The sequence below is a fragment of the Pelophylax lessonae genome (genome assembly GCF_965119305.1).
Source record: "Pelophylax lessonae genome assembly, chromosome: 3".
NCBI classification, from domain to species: Eukaryota; Metazoa; Chordata; class Amphibia; order Anura; family Ranidae; genus Pelophylax; species Pelophylax lessonae.
The window spans coordinates 34,817,852-34,834,052 of NC_138770.1; the positions used below are offsets into that span (position 1 = coordinate 34,817,852).

A 16,201-nucleotide genomic window follows, 5' to 3' on the forward strand; every position below is an offset into this window, starting at 1 on the left:
TGTTATTTGTTTGATGTTTCTGAATTTAGCTTTGTACCGTGTTTTTTTCTCTATATACAGGAGTGTGATTGGATACACAGTCTCCACCCTATGGATGCATTATGTTCCCATTAGGGGCATCTGTAGTAGTACTCACTTATTTTCATCTCAATTACTCCTCTAGTTACCTGATACTCAAGTCTGTGATTTTCGGGGGGCGTGGCTTGCGCGCGAGCTGAATGGCTGCATGAGCTGAGAGCTCCTTGTAACTGGCCGGAGAATCCACCAGCATCGGGGCAGCACAAAGAAGCCCAGCACCCAAACTTATTCCGCTCGCACCCCTGATTACTTGGAGACATGGCATCCCGCAAAAGAAAGGAGGAAAGGGGCCCTACCAAGCTTACGGCCTTCTTCTCTAAGCCGCCCGCACAGCCTGGGAAGACCCAAGATGGCGCCGCCGCGCCTGCTGAGGGGGGAGATGCCGCGGCCTATACGGATCTACCAGATGCGCTACCGTTGATTCCGGAAGCCCGATCACCTGGCTCCTCACCGACCTCTCCTCCAGCGACCCCGGTCACCGGCAGCCCCGCCAAGACCCGCATGCGGATGGAACCGGAGGACATGCCGGATCCTACTGTGAGTACACCACTACCCTCTATGTACTCCATGTCAGCGCTACAGTCCTCAATTGCTGCATTTCCCACCACAGGACAACCTGTGCTGGATACAACCATGAAAAACATGCTGATTACTTTCCAATCCTCTCTGATGGCGAATCTTTCCACTATAATGCAGAAGTTTTCCTGTGAAATGTCACAAATGGGCAGAAGGGTGACACATATAGAAAACAAAATGGAGGAATGCACAGACACAGTGAACGATCTCACTGATGCCTATACTGAACAGCGAGATGATCATGACTGGATCAAACATAAATTGGCGGACCTTGAGGATCGCTCTCGCCGTAACAATATAAAGATAAGGGGCATTCCTGAGTCTGTGCAACCCGCTGACTTACAACAATATGCATCTAGTATGTTCTCCACCCTAGTTCCGGAGCTGTCACCTATAGAGTTAACTACCGATAGGATCCATAGGCTCCCTAGACCTCATCATCTAGAGGAATCTGTTCCCAGGGATGTACTACTGCGTATACACTTTTACCCTGCTAAGGAAAGAATCCTGCAAATGTACAGGAAACTGGGCACATTGCCAGCTCCATACGAGGCTATTCAGCTGTACGCAGATCTGTCTCAACATACTCTCCAGCAACGACGGCAATTGAAGACCCTGACCAAGGCTCTCTTCAATCACAAAATCACCTATAAATGGCGCCATCCTGCCACGTTACTGGTCACGCACAACGGGATTCCCCACACTATCTCTACTATCGAAGGTGGGATGAAGCTACTACACTCTTGGGGTATCATTCCGGAACTCCCTAAGGGCTTCCATGATGGCCCAAGACAACCTCCTCCACCCAGATCCAGACCACCTCAGGGGTGAGGATCTGGGTGGAGGATCACCACAGAGTTTAACCATGAGTTCAGAGCTACCCCTCATCAGCTTCACATAGTCCGGCCGGGCTACAAATGTGTGTTTATCTCTTCTTATTCCACGTACTGTGTTTCCACCTTGGTGGAGTACCCCCGATTCGTTATCAGCAAGCCTGACACAGGGTTCCACTTGCTGATTGTTTGCACTTGTTGATAATCGGACCACTGAGCATAGTCCTTAGCTTCAGTGCCTGTGCATAGTTGTGCACGACTTTTCTTGTTGTAATTCTCTCTTTCTCTAACAGGAACAACTCTTGTTACATTGAACGTACTGCTTTCTCACCGTCTTTCAGTACCTAGTCTACTTAGCTAGTGTGTTGATCTCGGAGTGACCACCGTTGACCTCTACGCAGAGAACTTACCGTCCCCTCTAGTCCTGTGAATCGACCTGTTGTGCTGCGAGAGTTCCCATCCAGCATCATTCTACCTCGTAAGGTAACTGTACATCCCAACTGTCAATTGCACCTGTATTTTCTTGCAAGCCCTTCTGAGGAAGCGTCTTCTCTCTCCACATTGCACCTGATAGGCCTTCTCTCTACCAAATACTATGTCATTTAACATTGTGTCCATCAACGCCAGAGGTCTGAACCACCCTGCCAAGCGAGCCTCTCTGTGGTCCACCGCATGCTCACTCAAGGGGGACATCCTCTGTGTACATGAAACGCATTTCGCTAGCTCTGCAACTCCCAAGTGTAGTCATAAGAACTACCCCACTATATATATGGCCTCAGGGAAAAAGAAACGCAAGGGAGTCCTTCTGGCCACCAAACACTCTCTGGCGTTCACGCACCATGAATCTATCCTGAACCCCAAAGGGCGCTACATCATCCTCAGATGCTCCATAGACAATAGACAGTATACTATTGTGAATTTGTATGCACCCAATAGCCACCAAATGCCTTTCATAGGCTCTGTAGTATGTAAAGCTAAAGCACTTCAATTTGGCAACCTCCTTGTCTGTGGGGACTTCAACCTTGCTCCGGACAGTGATATGGATTCTTCCGCAGCGTCAAAACGACATAATTCTTCTTTGTCAAAATTTTTATGGTCCAACGACCTCTACGACGTGTGGAGGTGCTGTCATGCGTCGGAGAGGGATTATTCCTTCCTTTCCCCGCGTCACGGCACCTACTCGCGCATAGATCTGTGTATCTCTGATAAGCATTTACTAGACCATGTTTCGGCTGCAGAGCTCCACACGGCTACCTGGTCAGATCACTCGCCGCTGAGTATTACAACCTCCCATGGCCCACCAGCATACTCCACCTTTGTGTGGAGGTTGCACAATCATCTCATCTCTAACCCATCCTATGTTGAAGAAATCCAAACGCATCTTGACAACTACATATCTGAAAATTTGCAACCTGACTCTGACCCGCTGGTCATGTGGAATGCTCATAAAGCAGTCTTGAGAGGGGTGTTTATGCAACTAGGAGCCAGGGACAGGAAGAGGAGGACACAGCAGATTGATGAGATTACCCGCAAACTTTCTTCCCTGGACTCACAACACAAACAATCCCTATCTCCTACCCTGCAGTCACAAATATTTGCCCTAAGACAGGACCTTAGAGCTTTCCTATTAGAAAAATTTAGCACTTCTCTTAAAAAGTGGAAGGCTACCGCCTATTCCACTAACAACAAAGCCACTAAAGCAATGGCCCTGCGTATTAAGCGGCAAAGACTTAAATCCAAGATCCCTTGCATGTACTATTCTGATTCGAAGACAAAATTACTTAAACCAAATCTCATAGCAAATGCTTTCAGCTCCAACTACGCATCTTTATACAATCTCAAGGATGACCCGGTGACACACCAACCCTCTCCGCAGGATATCGCTTCCTTCCTTGACCATATTAAGTTGCCATCTATTCCTACTGTTGACCTGGAGTCTCTCAATCGTCCTTTCTCAGATCAGGAAATTGCTGTCGCCATTTCTGCTCTTCCCAACCTGAAATCCCCAGGCCCTGACGGCTATTGGGCCGAATACTATAAAACGTTTCAATCCTCCTTAATTCCGCTATTACGTGGTGTGTTCAATAATGCTGCCTCTTCCTCCTCCTTCCCAGGCGAAATGTTAAAGGCTATGGTTGTGACTCTACCCAAACCTGGAAAGGAGCCCAATCAACCCCAGAACTTTAGGCCTATTTCCCTTTTGAATATGGACGTAAAGATCTATGCCAAATTGATAGCTACCAGGTTGGTGGATCTCCTTCCCTCCATTATACATAAGGACCAATCTGGCTTCACCAAAGGCCGTCAGGCATCAGATGCCACGAGACGTGTTATCAATGTTATCCACCATGCGGACCTCTCTGGAACGCCTTCTCTGCTCCTCTCCCTGGATGCGGAGAAGGCGTTCAACAGGGTCCACTGGGGATTCCTATCAGCTGTCCTCCACAAATTCGGTATACATGGTTTTCTACATAATGCCATCATGGCACTGTATTCCACTCCCTCGGCAATAGTTTGCACTACAGAAGTCATCTCCATCCCATTTAGTATAACCAACGGCACCAGACAGGGCTGCCCCCTCTCCCCATTGATCTTTAATATGATTATGGAAACCCTTGCTGAACATATTCGATCTAACCCTAAAATTTCAGGGATCCGTCTGGCGGATCAGCACCACAAAATTAGTCTATTTGCAGATGACGTTATTCTTATGGTAACTAATCCCAACGCCTCCCTGCCGGAAATTCAGCGGACTTTAAAATGGTTTTCCTTATATAAAGTAAACAAATCGAAATCTCATATCCTGGGCATAGGGATAGACGCTACTACGAGCAACCTTCTTCAACAGCAATTTCCTTATGTCTGGGAAGACAAATGTATTTCCTACCTTGGAGTACATTTGACAGCTTCCGCTAAAACGCTATTTAAGCACAATTTCATTCCAGCCCGCTCCACTCTACAAGATAACCTTAAGCACTTGGCTTCCTCTGAGTTTTCCTGGCTTGGGAGACTGGCAGCCTTCAAAACTGCTTTATTTGTTCCGAACACTCCCTATCCCAATTCCGAAATACTATTTTAAATCTCTTCAATCAATGATTTCTAAATTTATCTGGCAAGGTAAAAAACCTAGATGTGCGCATACTAAACTTACTAAACTTATTAAGCATAGATCAGTGGGGGGTGCAGGGTATGTGGACGTACAAGATTACTACATTGCATCGGTTCTCACCCAATTTCAGGATTAGTTCCGGCCGGTCCCCATGACTCTATGGGGCTCGATCGAAGCCTCCTATTGTATCAAAAGGGATTTACCGGCCTGGCTCATGGCAACCACCTTAGGAGCTAAGATACCCTCCCATCTTCCGCCATTTATGAAAGCAGCGGCTACGGCCTGGAGGATTTTGCTAGCACAACAGTCCTCTGCCTCTGCACAAACTCCTCTCCGGATTCCTATTACAGTACTTCATTCCCTTATGGACTGTGCATACTTTGTGGATTGGCGGAGGAAAGGTATTGAATATATAGATGATATGTATCAAGGCTCCGAGATACTATCATTCCCCACACTCCAAACTAAATTCCACCTTCCCCACACGTTTCTCTTCACATATCAGAGATTGGTTCATTTCCTGAATTCCATTCCACCATGGCCGCAATTTATATCTACTCCAGCCTGGAAGTATCTCTCTTCTTCTGGGCCCCCTAAACAAAAGGGAATCACCCTCTTCTATAACCTCCTCCAACATAAAAAGCTCTTTATCAAGACCACCCCCATATACAATGGGGATAACTTATACAGATAGGCAATGGACCCGGACACTCCAATCCATCCATGAAGTTACTAGCTGCTCAACTTTATGGGAGCTCTCCCTAAAAATATCTCTTAAATGGTACCTGACCCCCCTTGAGATTACACAGATTTGATAGTAAGTACGATAATACCTGCTGGAGATTGTGTGGTGAGGAGGGCACTCTTTTCCATACACTGTGGCAATGTCCAAAGCTACTGCATTATTGGAGGGGCGTATTTGCGGTCATCTCTGAAGTATCGCAGATCTCTATCTTGATCAATCCGAGTTTGGCACTATTATCACTTGGGATAGAAGAAATCTCCAGGACCCTTAGACATTCAATCCTACATATTCTGTTGGCAGCGAGACTCGTCCTTACCGGAGCTTGGAAACAAGCGCTTTCCTCGACAGTTAAGGAGGTTGTTGACCTTGTGAACACGCACTACATGTTTGAGCGCACTCTCTCCCTTAAAAACAATTCAGCACACTATACTAATCTGCACTGGCAACCTTGGATCAGTTGGTCTAAGCGCTGAGCAGTCGCTTTCCCCCCTTTCTAGCTCACTTTCCCCCCTTGCTATGGTTACCACCTAGTCCCCTGTCAGGGAACACTCCGGCTCCTCCTCATGGTCTCTGCCCTTAGGCACAGTTTTGATCCCCTTGGGGGTGCCCGGGAGGCGGAGGCTGTGAGGTGTGCCCAACTATTCACCTTACCTACCAAGGAGTACAGGAGACAGGTAACTCAAACATTCTTGTGTCAACTGGTGGTCATGTATTACTGCTTTATCACATCACTCCGTTTTTTTTTTTGTTTCAGTATGTGGATACATTGCTTGCATTGCTAACTAGTTCTATTTGCTTTTTGCTGACAGTTGAAGCGTAATCCACTTCTTCTTCTTTGTTTATATCATCATTTCGACCACGTTGTGGTCTTTTGGTATGTTGTATTGCTATTGCAAAGCTTTTTTCTTTCTGTATGTTCTTGAAAAATCCAATAAAAACCTTTAAGTTAACCACCTCCCACCCGGGCCATTGTAAATATACGGCCGGGTGGGAGTCTCGTCCTTCTGAATGGACGTTCCGGAACGTCCTTCAGAAGGAGAGAGATCGCGCCACCGCGGGCACGCGCAGCGGCGCGATCTCGATGTGTCTGTGTCCCTCGGACACAGAGCAACATCATTCGGCAGGAGGGCCCTGTGATTGGCCCTCCTGATCACATGACGGCTGTGTCCAATCACAGCTGTCATGTAATGTAAATACAGCCGTTGTAACGGCTTCGATCTCTTCTCCTCCTGACAGATCCTGTCAGTGAGGAGAAGAGAAGAGGATCGGTGCTGCTGCGGGGGTGATCAGTGAGTATTTCTAATTACTCACTGATCACAGGGGGGGTCTGTGCTGGTAATCAGATGATTGATTACCAGTACAGCCTTGGGGGGGGAGGGGTGCCACTAAGCCACCAGGGATGCCCACCCATGACCACCAGGGATGCCCACCATGGCCACCAGGGATGGCAAGCAGGGCTCAGAAAGCCCCCCAGTGCCCTCCCTATCAGTGTTGCCCACCAATGCCATCTATCAGTGCCGCCCACCAGTGCCCATTACTGCCCACCAGTGCCGCCTATCAGTGCCCATCAGTGCCCCCCATCAGTGCCGATCAGTGCCCCCCATCAGTGCCGATCAGTGCCGATCATTGCTGCCCAACAGTGCCACCTATCAGTGCCCATCAGTGCCGCCAATCAGTGCCCATCAGTGCTGCCTATCAGTGCCCATCAGCGCTGCCTATCAGTGCCCACCAATGCTGCATATCAGTGCTATCTATCAGTGCCACATATCAGTGCCCATCAGTGCTGCATATCAGTGCTACCTATCAGTGCCCATCAGTGCTGCATATCAGTGCCACCCCATAAGTGCCACCCCATCAGTGTCTCCTCATCAGTGCCTGTCAGTGCGGCATCATCAGTGCTCATCAGTGCAGGAAAAAACATATCTATTTACAAAATTCTATAACCTAAACAAAAAAACTTTTTTTTTTTTCAAACTTTTCAGTCTTTTTTTATTTGTGCACCAAAAAAGAAAAAACCTGATGGTGATCAAATACCACCAAAAGAAATCTCTATTTGTGGGGAAAAAATAACATAAATTTGGTTTAGGTACAGTGTTGCATGACCGCGCAAATTGTCATTCAAATTGCAACAGCGCTAAAAGCTGAAAATTGGTCTGGGAAGGAAGGGGGTTTAAGTGCCCAGTATTGAGGTAGTTAAAAAGTCTGTGATTTTCAACAAATACCATTCTTGTCTTATATGTTTACTGATTGTTGTCAACAATTTCATAAAGTACATTGTTTGTGCTGTTTTATTCAATGTTAATGCTTATCTTATGTCAAAAATGGATCAATAAAAATCTATTAAAAGTAAAAAAAAAGAAAAAATTTAGTTAAATTTGAGATAAGTTCATTTTGCTCAAGCAATACAGCCCAGTAATAATTGTATTTTAGTCTACAAAACATATAGAGGTCTTACAGTGTCCTGTGCCTTGGCCACACCTGGAAGTACAGGGTATTTTTACTTACTCCCAACTGTGCAACCGAGCCAACAGGGAAGCAAAAGGGAGGTAAGATTAAGCTGCTGACTGGACTTTCATAAAAGAGAAGTATGGCCAATGCTTTTTTGGCCATACTTCTCTTCTGGGTCACAGGAGTGCATTTACTTTTGCTGTCTGGTGATACAGAGTCAGCTTATAGCGGGCTAAAGCCTGCTTTACGCTGACGCCATAGAACCGCTTCAGGCTCTAGAAGGATTCCAACCATATTGTCTGGATCCACCCAAATGCCTGATTGAAAGCTGGCTTTGCCTCCCAGCACGTGGCTGAGAATCGAAGCCAGGTGCGCTTGTGTCCTCTGCAGCCCAGCACTCTAAGAAGACAGAGAACTGAGCGATCAGTGGTCATGAGTTCTCAGTTCTCGGGCTTACTCTCAATGAAGGATAGCTGCAGCATGACACCAATGATGCTAGACAATATAAGTTTTCACAAGAAACAAAACCAATACGTAGCTTTAATTAATAGAATTGGTGATAACGGTTAAAAAAAAAAAAAAAAGAAACATAAATGGATGTATAGAACAAAATCAGTAGAATGGATTATTTAACCACTTAACCCCCGGAAGATTTTACCCCCTTCCTGACCAGGGGGTATTTTGCGATTCGGCACTGTGTGACTTTAACGGACAATTGCGCGGTCGTGCGACGCTGTACCTAAACGAATTTGACCTCCTTTTTTTCCCACAAACAGAGCTTTCTTTTGGTGGTATTTGATCACCTGTGGGATTTTTTGATCATGCGCTATAAACAAAAAAAGAGCGTAAATTTTGCAAAAATAACAATATTTTTCACATTTTTTATATGAAATTCCCCCCAAAAAATGTAAAAATCAAAATTTTTTAACATTTTCGGCCAATTTGTTTTCTGCTACCTATGTTTGGTAAAAAAAAATCTCAAAAAGCGTATTTTGATTGGTTTGCGCAAAAGTTATCGCGTTTACTAACAAAGGGAAAGATTTTTGTCATTTTTGTTGTTTTTTTTTATAACGCGTAATGGCGGCGATCTGCGATTTTTTTGCGGTACTGCGAGATTGCGGCGGACAGATCGGACCCTTGACTGACATTTTTGACACTTTTGGGGTTACCAGTGACATTTCTACAGTAGTCAGTGCTATACATATGCACTGTTACTGTAAAAATGACACTTGGGGTTAACTTTTTTTGAAAGGGAGGGGCTATGTGTGTCCCTAGGGGCGTGCTTTCTACTGTGATTGGCTGTGGCTTCAGATGTATGAACATTGATCAACGGTTCTACATAGTAGAACCGTATGATCATCCTTCATACACAGGGGAGAATGACAGGCAGCTTGTTTACACAAGCCGCTTGACTTTCTCCCTCTCCCCCGACAATCGCAGAGTGACCGGCGGACATCGGGTCAGCCGGTCACACGCGCGGGGGGGTGCGTGACTGCGCGGGAGCGGGAGTGCGCCTCCGGCGGCGCGCGCTCGCTCCCTAGACCCTCACAAGCTATCGACGTAGACCTACGTCACTTTGCCTGTGAGGGGCTGACTGCCAACGTAGATCTGCGTTAGGCAGTCGGCAAGTGGTTAACATTTTTAAATACACTGTGTAGATAACACCATTTAGAAAGAACACTTTAAACCCCTAACTTTGTCAGTTATAAATGAATGAGTGATTCCAAGATCTTTTGTGAAAACAGTTTTGAAATATCAGACCAACCCCTATTTCATTTGACACGTAGTAACAACTGAAAACACAAACCTTAAATCTGAACCGATTTTTGCTCTGTATTTCTGCAGTGAGATGCAACTCCTCTACTTCTGTCCCAAAAACAGTAGGAGTAGCCAGTCTTTTTAGATGAGCGTCAAATCCTGTTGGAAGTCATTCAAAAGTTTATTATCATGTATTTATACAAATAGAAAAAAAGATGACATTAGGTAAAGCCATAAACGTAAATGTTCTATATTCCCAACACAACATATTGAAGAAATTAGTTGTAGGCAGCTATATGGTGGAACTTCAAAATAATTACCAGGTCTACAATGTTTCATTCTACCTCATCTGTCAATGATAGTACGTGTTTTCATCCTGTCAATTGTTTTGTTTTTGTTTCTAGCAGATTTGTATTTTGAGAGCCGGTTCACACTACCACGACCAGAAAGTCGCCCTGTGACTTGAAGAGACTTGTTTAGAGACTTGGAAGAGACTTGGAAGAGACTTGTTTAGAGACTTGGAAGAGACTTGTTTAGAGACTTGGAAGAGACTTGTTTAGAGACTTGGAAGAGACCTGGAAGAGACTTGTTTAGAGACTTGGAAGAGACTTGTTTAGAGACTTGGAAGAGACTTGTTTAGAGACTTGGAAGAGACTTGTTTAGAGACTTGGAAGAGACTTGGAAGAGACTTGGAAGAGACTTGTTTAGAGACTTGGAAGAGACTTGTTTAGAGACTTGGAAGAGACTTGTTTAGAGACTTGGAAGAGACTTGGAAGAGACTTGGAGAGACTTGTTTAGAGACTTGGAAGAGACTTGAAAGAGACTTGGAAGAGACTTGTTTAGAGACTTGGAAGAGACTTGTTTAGAGACTTGGAAGAGACTTGTTTAGAGACTTGGAAGAGACTTGTTTAGAGACTTGGAAGAGACTTGGAAGAGACTTGTTTAGAGACTTGGAAGAGACTTGGAAGAGACTTGGAAGAGACTTATGCACTACTTTGAAGAGACAGGCGACTTTGTCTGTGGGGAATGCCTGGCTAATATCTTTCTTCTTCCTGGAAAGTCTGATAACAAGTCGTGTCAATTAAGATAAGGAGGCGACTCCCATTGAAGTATATGGGACAGTCGGATCACAGGTCGCCTCAAAGTAGTACAGGACCCTTTTCTGAAGTCGGAGCGACTTCAGTAGTGCCAATTAAGACGACACTGATTGATTAACATTGCTTTTGTTATGTCAAGCGACCTGGGGCTACACAAGTCGTCTCACAAGTCGCGCTAGTGTGAATGGGCTCTCACACTACCACGACCAGAAAGTCGCCCTGTGACTTGAAGAGACTTGTTTAGAGACTTGGAAGAGACTTGTTTAGAGACTTGGAAGAGACTTGTTTAGAGACTTGGAAGATACTTGTTTAGAGACTTGGAAGAGACTTGGAAGAGACTTGTTTAGAGACTTGGAAGAGACTTGTTTAGAGACTTGGAAGAGATTTGGAAGAGACTTGTTTAGAGACTTGGAAGAGACTTGTTTAGAGACTTGGAAGAGACTTGTTTAGAGACTTGGAAGAGACTTGGAAGAGACTTGGAAGAGACTTGTTTAGAGACTTGGAGAGACTTGTTTAGAGACTTGGAAGAGACTTGTTTAGAGACTTGGAAGAGACTTGGAAGAGACTTGTTTAGAGACTTGGAAGAGACGTATTTAGAGACTTGGAAGAGACTTGTTTAGAGACTTGGAAGAGACTTGTTTAGAGACTTGGAAGAGACTTGGAAGAGACTTGTTTAGAGACTTGGAAGAGACTTGGAAGAGACTTGTTTAGAGACTTGGAAGAGACTTGTTTAGAGACTTGGAAGAGACTTGTGCACTACTTTGAAGAGACAGGCGACTTTGTCTGTGGGGAATGCCTGGCTAATCTCTTTCTTCTTCCTGGAAAGTCTGATAACAAGTTGTGTCAATTAAGATAAGGAGGCGACTCCCATTGAAGTATATGGGACAGTCGGATCACAGGTCGCCTCAAAGTAGTACAGGACCCTTTTTTGAAGTCGGAGCGACTTCAGTAGTGCCAATTAAGACGACACTGATTGATTAACATTGCTTTTGTTATGTCAAGCGACCTGGGGCTACACAAGTCGTCTCACAAGTCGCGCTAGTGTGAATGGGCTCTCACACTACCACGACCAGAAAGTCGCCCTGTGACTTGAAGAGACTTGTTTAGAGACTTGGAAGAGACTTGTTTAGAGACTTGGAAGAGACTTGTTTAGAGACTTGGAAGATACTTGTTTAGAGACTTGGAAGAGACTTGGAAGAGACTTGTTTAGAGACTTGGAAGAGACTTGTTTAGAGACTTGGAAGAGATTTGGAAGAGACTTGTTTAGAGACTTGGAAGAGACTTGTTTAGAGACTTGGAAGAGACTTGTTTAGAGACTTGGAAGAGACTTGGAAGAGACTTGGAAGAGACTTGTTTAGAGACTTGGAGAGACTTGTTTAGAGACTTGGAAGAGACTTGTTTAGAGACTTGGAAGAGACTTGGAAGAGACTTGTTTAGAGACTTGGAAGAGACGTATTTAGAGACTTGGAAGAGACTTGTTTAGAGACTTGGAAGAGACTTGTTTAGAGACTTGGAAGAGACTTGGAAGAGACTTGGAAGAGACTTGTTTAGAGACTTGGAAGAGACTTGGAAGAGACTTGTTTAGAGACTTGGAAGAGACTTGTTTAGAGACTTGGAAGAGACTTGTACACTACTTTGAAGAGACAGGCGACTTTGTCTGTGGGGAATGCCTGGCTAATCTCTTTCTTCTTCCTGGAAAGTCTGATAACAAGTTGTGTCAATTAAGATAAGGAGGCGACTCCCATTGAAGTATATGGGACAGTCGGATCACAGGTCGCCTCAAAGTAGTACAGGACCCTTTTTTGAAGTCGGAGCGACTTCAGTAGTGCCAATTAAGACGACACTGATTGATTAACATTGCTTTTGTTATGTCAAGCGACCTGGGGCTACACAAGTCGTCTCACAAGTTGTGCTAGTGTGAATGGGCTCTTAATCTATTCCCATCACTGGACAAGAAGCAACCCACTATCCCAGATCAAACTTGTAAAATACTTGATATATTTTCCAAATCAAGTTCTTATAGGTTTGTCTTCATGCACTTATAAAATGCAAGCGAATATACATTTCATACTTTATTTGTATTGCACATTCCGAACAATGTATTAAGATTGTTTACATCTCTTGTTATATTGGCAAAAAAGAATAATAGTGGAAAAAAGTTCTATATTTCCATTATAGGCACTTTAGAATTATCTTTATACTTCTTCTTATACTTCTTTATACTTTAGAATACAATAATGTTTATTGTTGAAGTGTATCTAATTGTTTTCAATGTTTCTCTGAAGTAGGAAAGGGTTAGAACCTCTGTGGCTTATCAGAATTTGGAAACCCCCATTACCAGTAAGAGTGCTCACAGATACTAGCACCCTATGTGAATGAGTAGAGAGTACATAGTACCCCTATTGATTCACAAAATAAAAAATGTACTGTAACACAGGCCTCGACAAAACCTGGGCGCCAGGTCGCATTTGCGACTAGAATTAGCGACCTGGCGCCTGGGGTGCCCTGCAGAAGGTGGCCTGTCATTTTTGCACGGACTTCCGCGCACAGAGTGCACGGACTTCCGGGCCGTCCGAAAATTGAGGCCCCGGCTTTTCAGCCTACTTGAGATGAGAGGCTTCCAATGGGGAACTGGCGCCCTCTTGTGGTGGCCAGGAGTAATGACTGTTGTAATGACTGTTTCCACTGCCTGTTCACAATGCATTACCATCTCCCTGTCCAGTTAGTTACCTTTGACAGGGAGTGTGGTTATTTATTATTAATTTAATTTATTTTTTAAATGTAAAAACTAAATAATATTTTTTTCTTTTTTTTTTTTTTAATTATTAAAAAAAATAAAAAAAATATATATTTTTTTTCCTATTATTATTAAAAAAAAATAATAATAATATATATATATATATATATATATATATCTTTTTTTTTTTTTTTCCTCATCGCCATGCCACAGCCGAAGGCCCCTTTCACAAGGACTGTCTGATCAGGTCCGCCTGTCAGTTTTTCAGGCAGACCTGATCGGACCCTTCATTCTCCCCTATGGAGCAGTAATCTGCCGCCATCTGATCCTGTCCGCCAAAAACAGACGGATGGTGGTTCTATTTTCTATCCATCCCGTGGATCGGATCAGATGGCATCGGATGGAAAGAGACAGACAGTCTGTTTTCATCCAATTGTGCTATAGAGGAGAGTGGGGTTCTAGTCGTATTTATGTGTAAATTTAGTATCCGTTTTATTAAATAAAGCTTGGTTGTTAGTTTAAAAAAAAAAAAAAACTGGCTCCTAACTTTTTTAGCTGGCTCCTAGATTTCAGGCACATTTGTCAAGCCCTGGTGTAACAGACATCTAAACATTTCACAAGTCCTTTATTAAAAAAAAAACACAAAAAAACACAAAAAACTCCTACAATGTACATCCAGCGTCATATTTGCCCGACCCCATCTATTTGTTTAGTTTAGTGGTGGGGACCCAGAAGAGTCATTAGCTTGACAAGAATGAATGTGAATTGCAGGAGATTCTTTCGGGTGGGCTAGCTGATATCATTCATCATGATTGACCTGCACCTGTATCACTGGACATCGTGATTAACAATGGATGTACATTGTGGGAAATTATTTATTTATTTTTTAAATAAAGGACTGGTCAAATTATTGGGTGTTTTTCTAGGGTACATTTGTTTTTTTTTTTGTGAATAAGTAAGGGTACTATGTGCCCCTTCTTCATTTGCATAAAGAGGGTGGTATCTGGGGTTCCCTTATTGGTAAAGGTTCCAATAAGCCCCCAGGCCCACAGACCCCCACTACCACTAGTCCAGGGTTGTGGGGAAGAGGATCTTGGAGACAAAATGCTTTGCCGGGGGGGGGGGGGGGGGTGGCCTCTTGGCAAGGTACCTGCCAATGTTGAGGGCATAGAGCCTGGTATGATATTGGGGGGGGGGGTTACACCATTTTTTTGCCATCGGGTCCCTCTTAACCACTTAAGCCCCGGAAGATTTTACCCCCTTCCTGACCAGGGGGTATTTTGCAATTCGGCACTGTGTGACTTTAACGGACAATTGCGCGGTCGTGCAACGCTGTATCTAAACGAATTTGGTGTCCTTTTTTTCCCACAAACAGAGCTTTCTTTTGGTGGTATTTGATCACCTGTGCGACTTTTTGATCATGCGCTATAAACAAAAAAAGAGCGTAAATTTTGCAAAAATAGCAATATTTATCACATTTTTTTTATATGAAATTCCCCCCCAAAAAATGTAAAAATCAAAATTTTTTAACATTTTCGGCCAATTTGTTTTATGCTACCTATGTTTGGTAAAGAAAAACGCAAAAAGCGTATTTTGATTGGTTTGCGCAAAAGTTATCGCGTTTACTAACAAAGGGAAAGATTTTTGTCATTTTTGTTGTTTTTTTTTAACGCGTAATGGCGGCGATCTGCGATTTTTTTTGCGGTACTGCGACATTGCGGCGGACAGATCGGACCCTTGACTGACATTTTTGCCACTTTTGGGGTTACCAGTGACATTTCTACAGTAATCAGTGCTATACATATGCACTGTTACTGTAAAATGACACTGGCAGTGAAGGGGTTAACTTTTTTTTGAAAGGGAGGGGCTATGTGTGTCCCTAGGGGCGTGCTTTCTACTGTGATTGGCTGTGGCTTCAGATGTATGAAGAGTGATCAACGGTTCTACATAGTAGAACCATATGATCATCCTTCATACACAGGGGAGAATGACAGGCAGCTTGTTTACACAAACCGCCTGACTTTCTCCCTCTCCCCCGCCGATCGCCGAGTGACCGGCGGACATCGGGTCCACCGGTCACACGCACGGGGGGGTCCGTGACCACGCGGGAGCAGGAGCGCGCCTCCGGCGGCGTGCGCTCGCTCCCTAGACCCTCACAAGCAAGCGACGTAGCCCTACGTCACTTTGCCTGTGAGGGGCTGACCGCCGACGTAGATAGTCGTGCGGCGGTCGGCAAGTGGTTAAACAGAATGCTATAGAGGGATATGGTTTGTTCATATTTCATTGTCTGAGGTTTACAACCACGTTAAAAGTAAATCAAATGACTTTTACTGGTGTTAGCTTGGTAATATTAGGGAATTTTGTGTTTCAGGCAAATCTGCTTTTGTATAGAGTCGGAAAGAGGTAAAATTTCTGCAAGACTTTGTTTCAGTTGGTGACCCCCATTGATGAGATTTTCACTTCCTGCCTTTTTAATATCTGTATAAAAGAAAAAAGTGGGGTTGTGGACATTGGGACAGGAAGGTACAGACAGCGTTAAATAACTCTCATATTCTTTAGTCCCTTCCCAAATCTACTAAAATATGTTTTCTGTTTGTTTATGTCTCTGTCAGGGGCATTTCTTATAACTTATTGTCCTATAAAAAACCAACAGAGCATCTAACCCTTTCCCACTCTATATAAAATAAACAGAAATGAATAAAAAATATTTAAATGTTGACAGTTAAAGCGTAATTCCATTCAAAACATAACTAAGCCTAAATCTACACCCACCCCCATTCTAAGCTTATCCTATCTACCCTGTAAAAGGAAAGATGTGTA

At 44.0% G+C, this 16,201-nt stretch overlaps 1 protein-coding gene across 1 annotated transcript in view; it reads right to left on the minus strand.

Annotated features, from left to right (window-relative positions):
• LOC309550280 (maltase-glucoamylase-like) overlaps positions 1 to 16,201 on the minus strand; it is a gene marked incomplete at its 5' end in the record, with an annotated part of 526,737 nt that overhangs the window by 480,327 nt on the left and 30,209 nt on the right. The window contains one exon of the mRNA XM_082250685.1: positions 9,597 to 9,706. Within this exon, the coding sequence (XP_082106811.1) occupies positions 9,597 to 9,706 (110 nt within the window). The remainder of the gene's footprint in view (positions 1 to 9,596; positions 9,707 to 16,201) is intronic.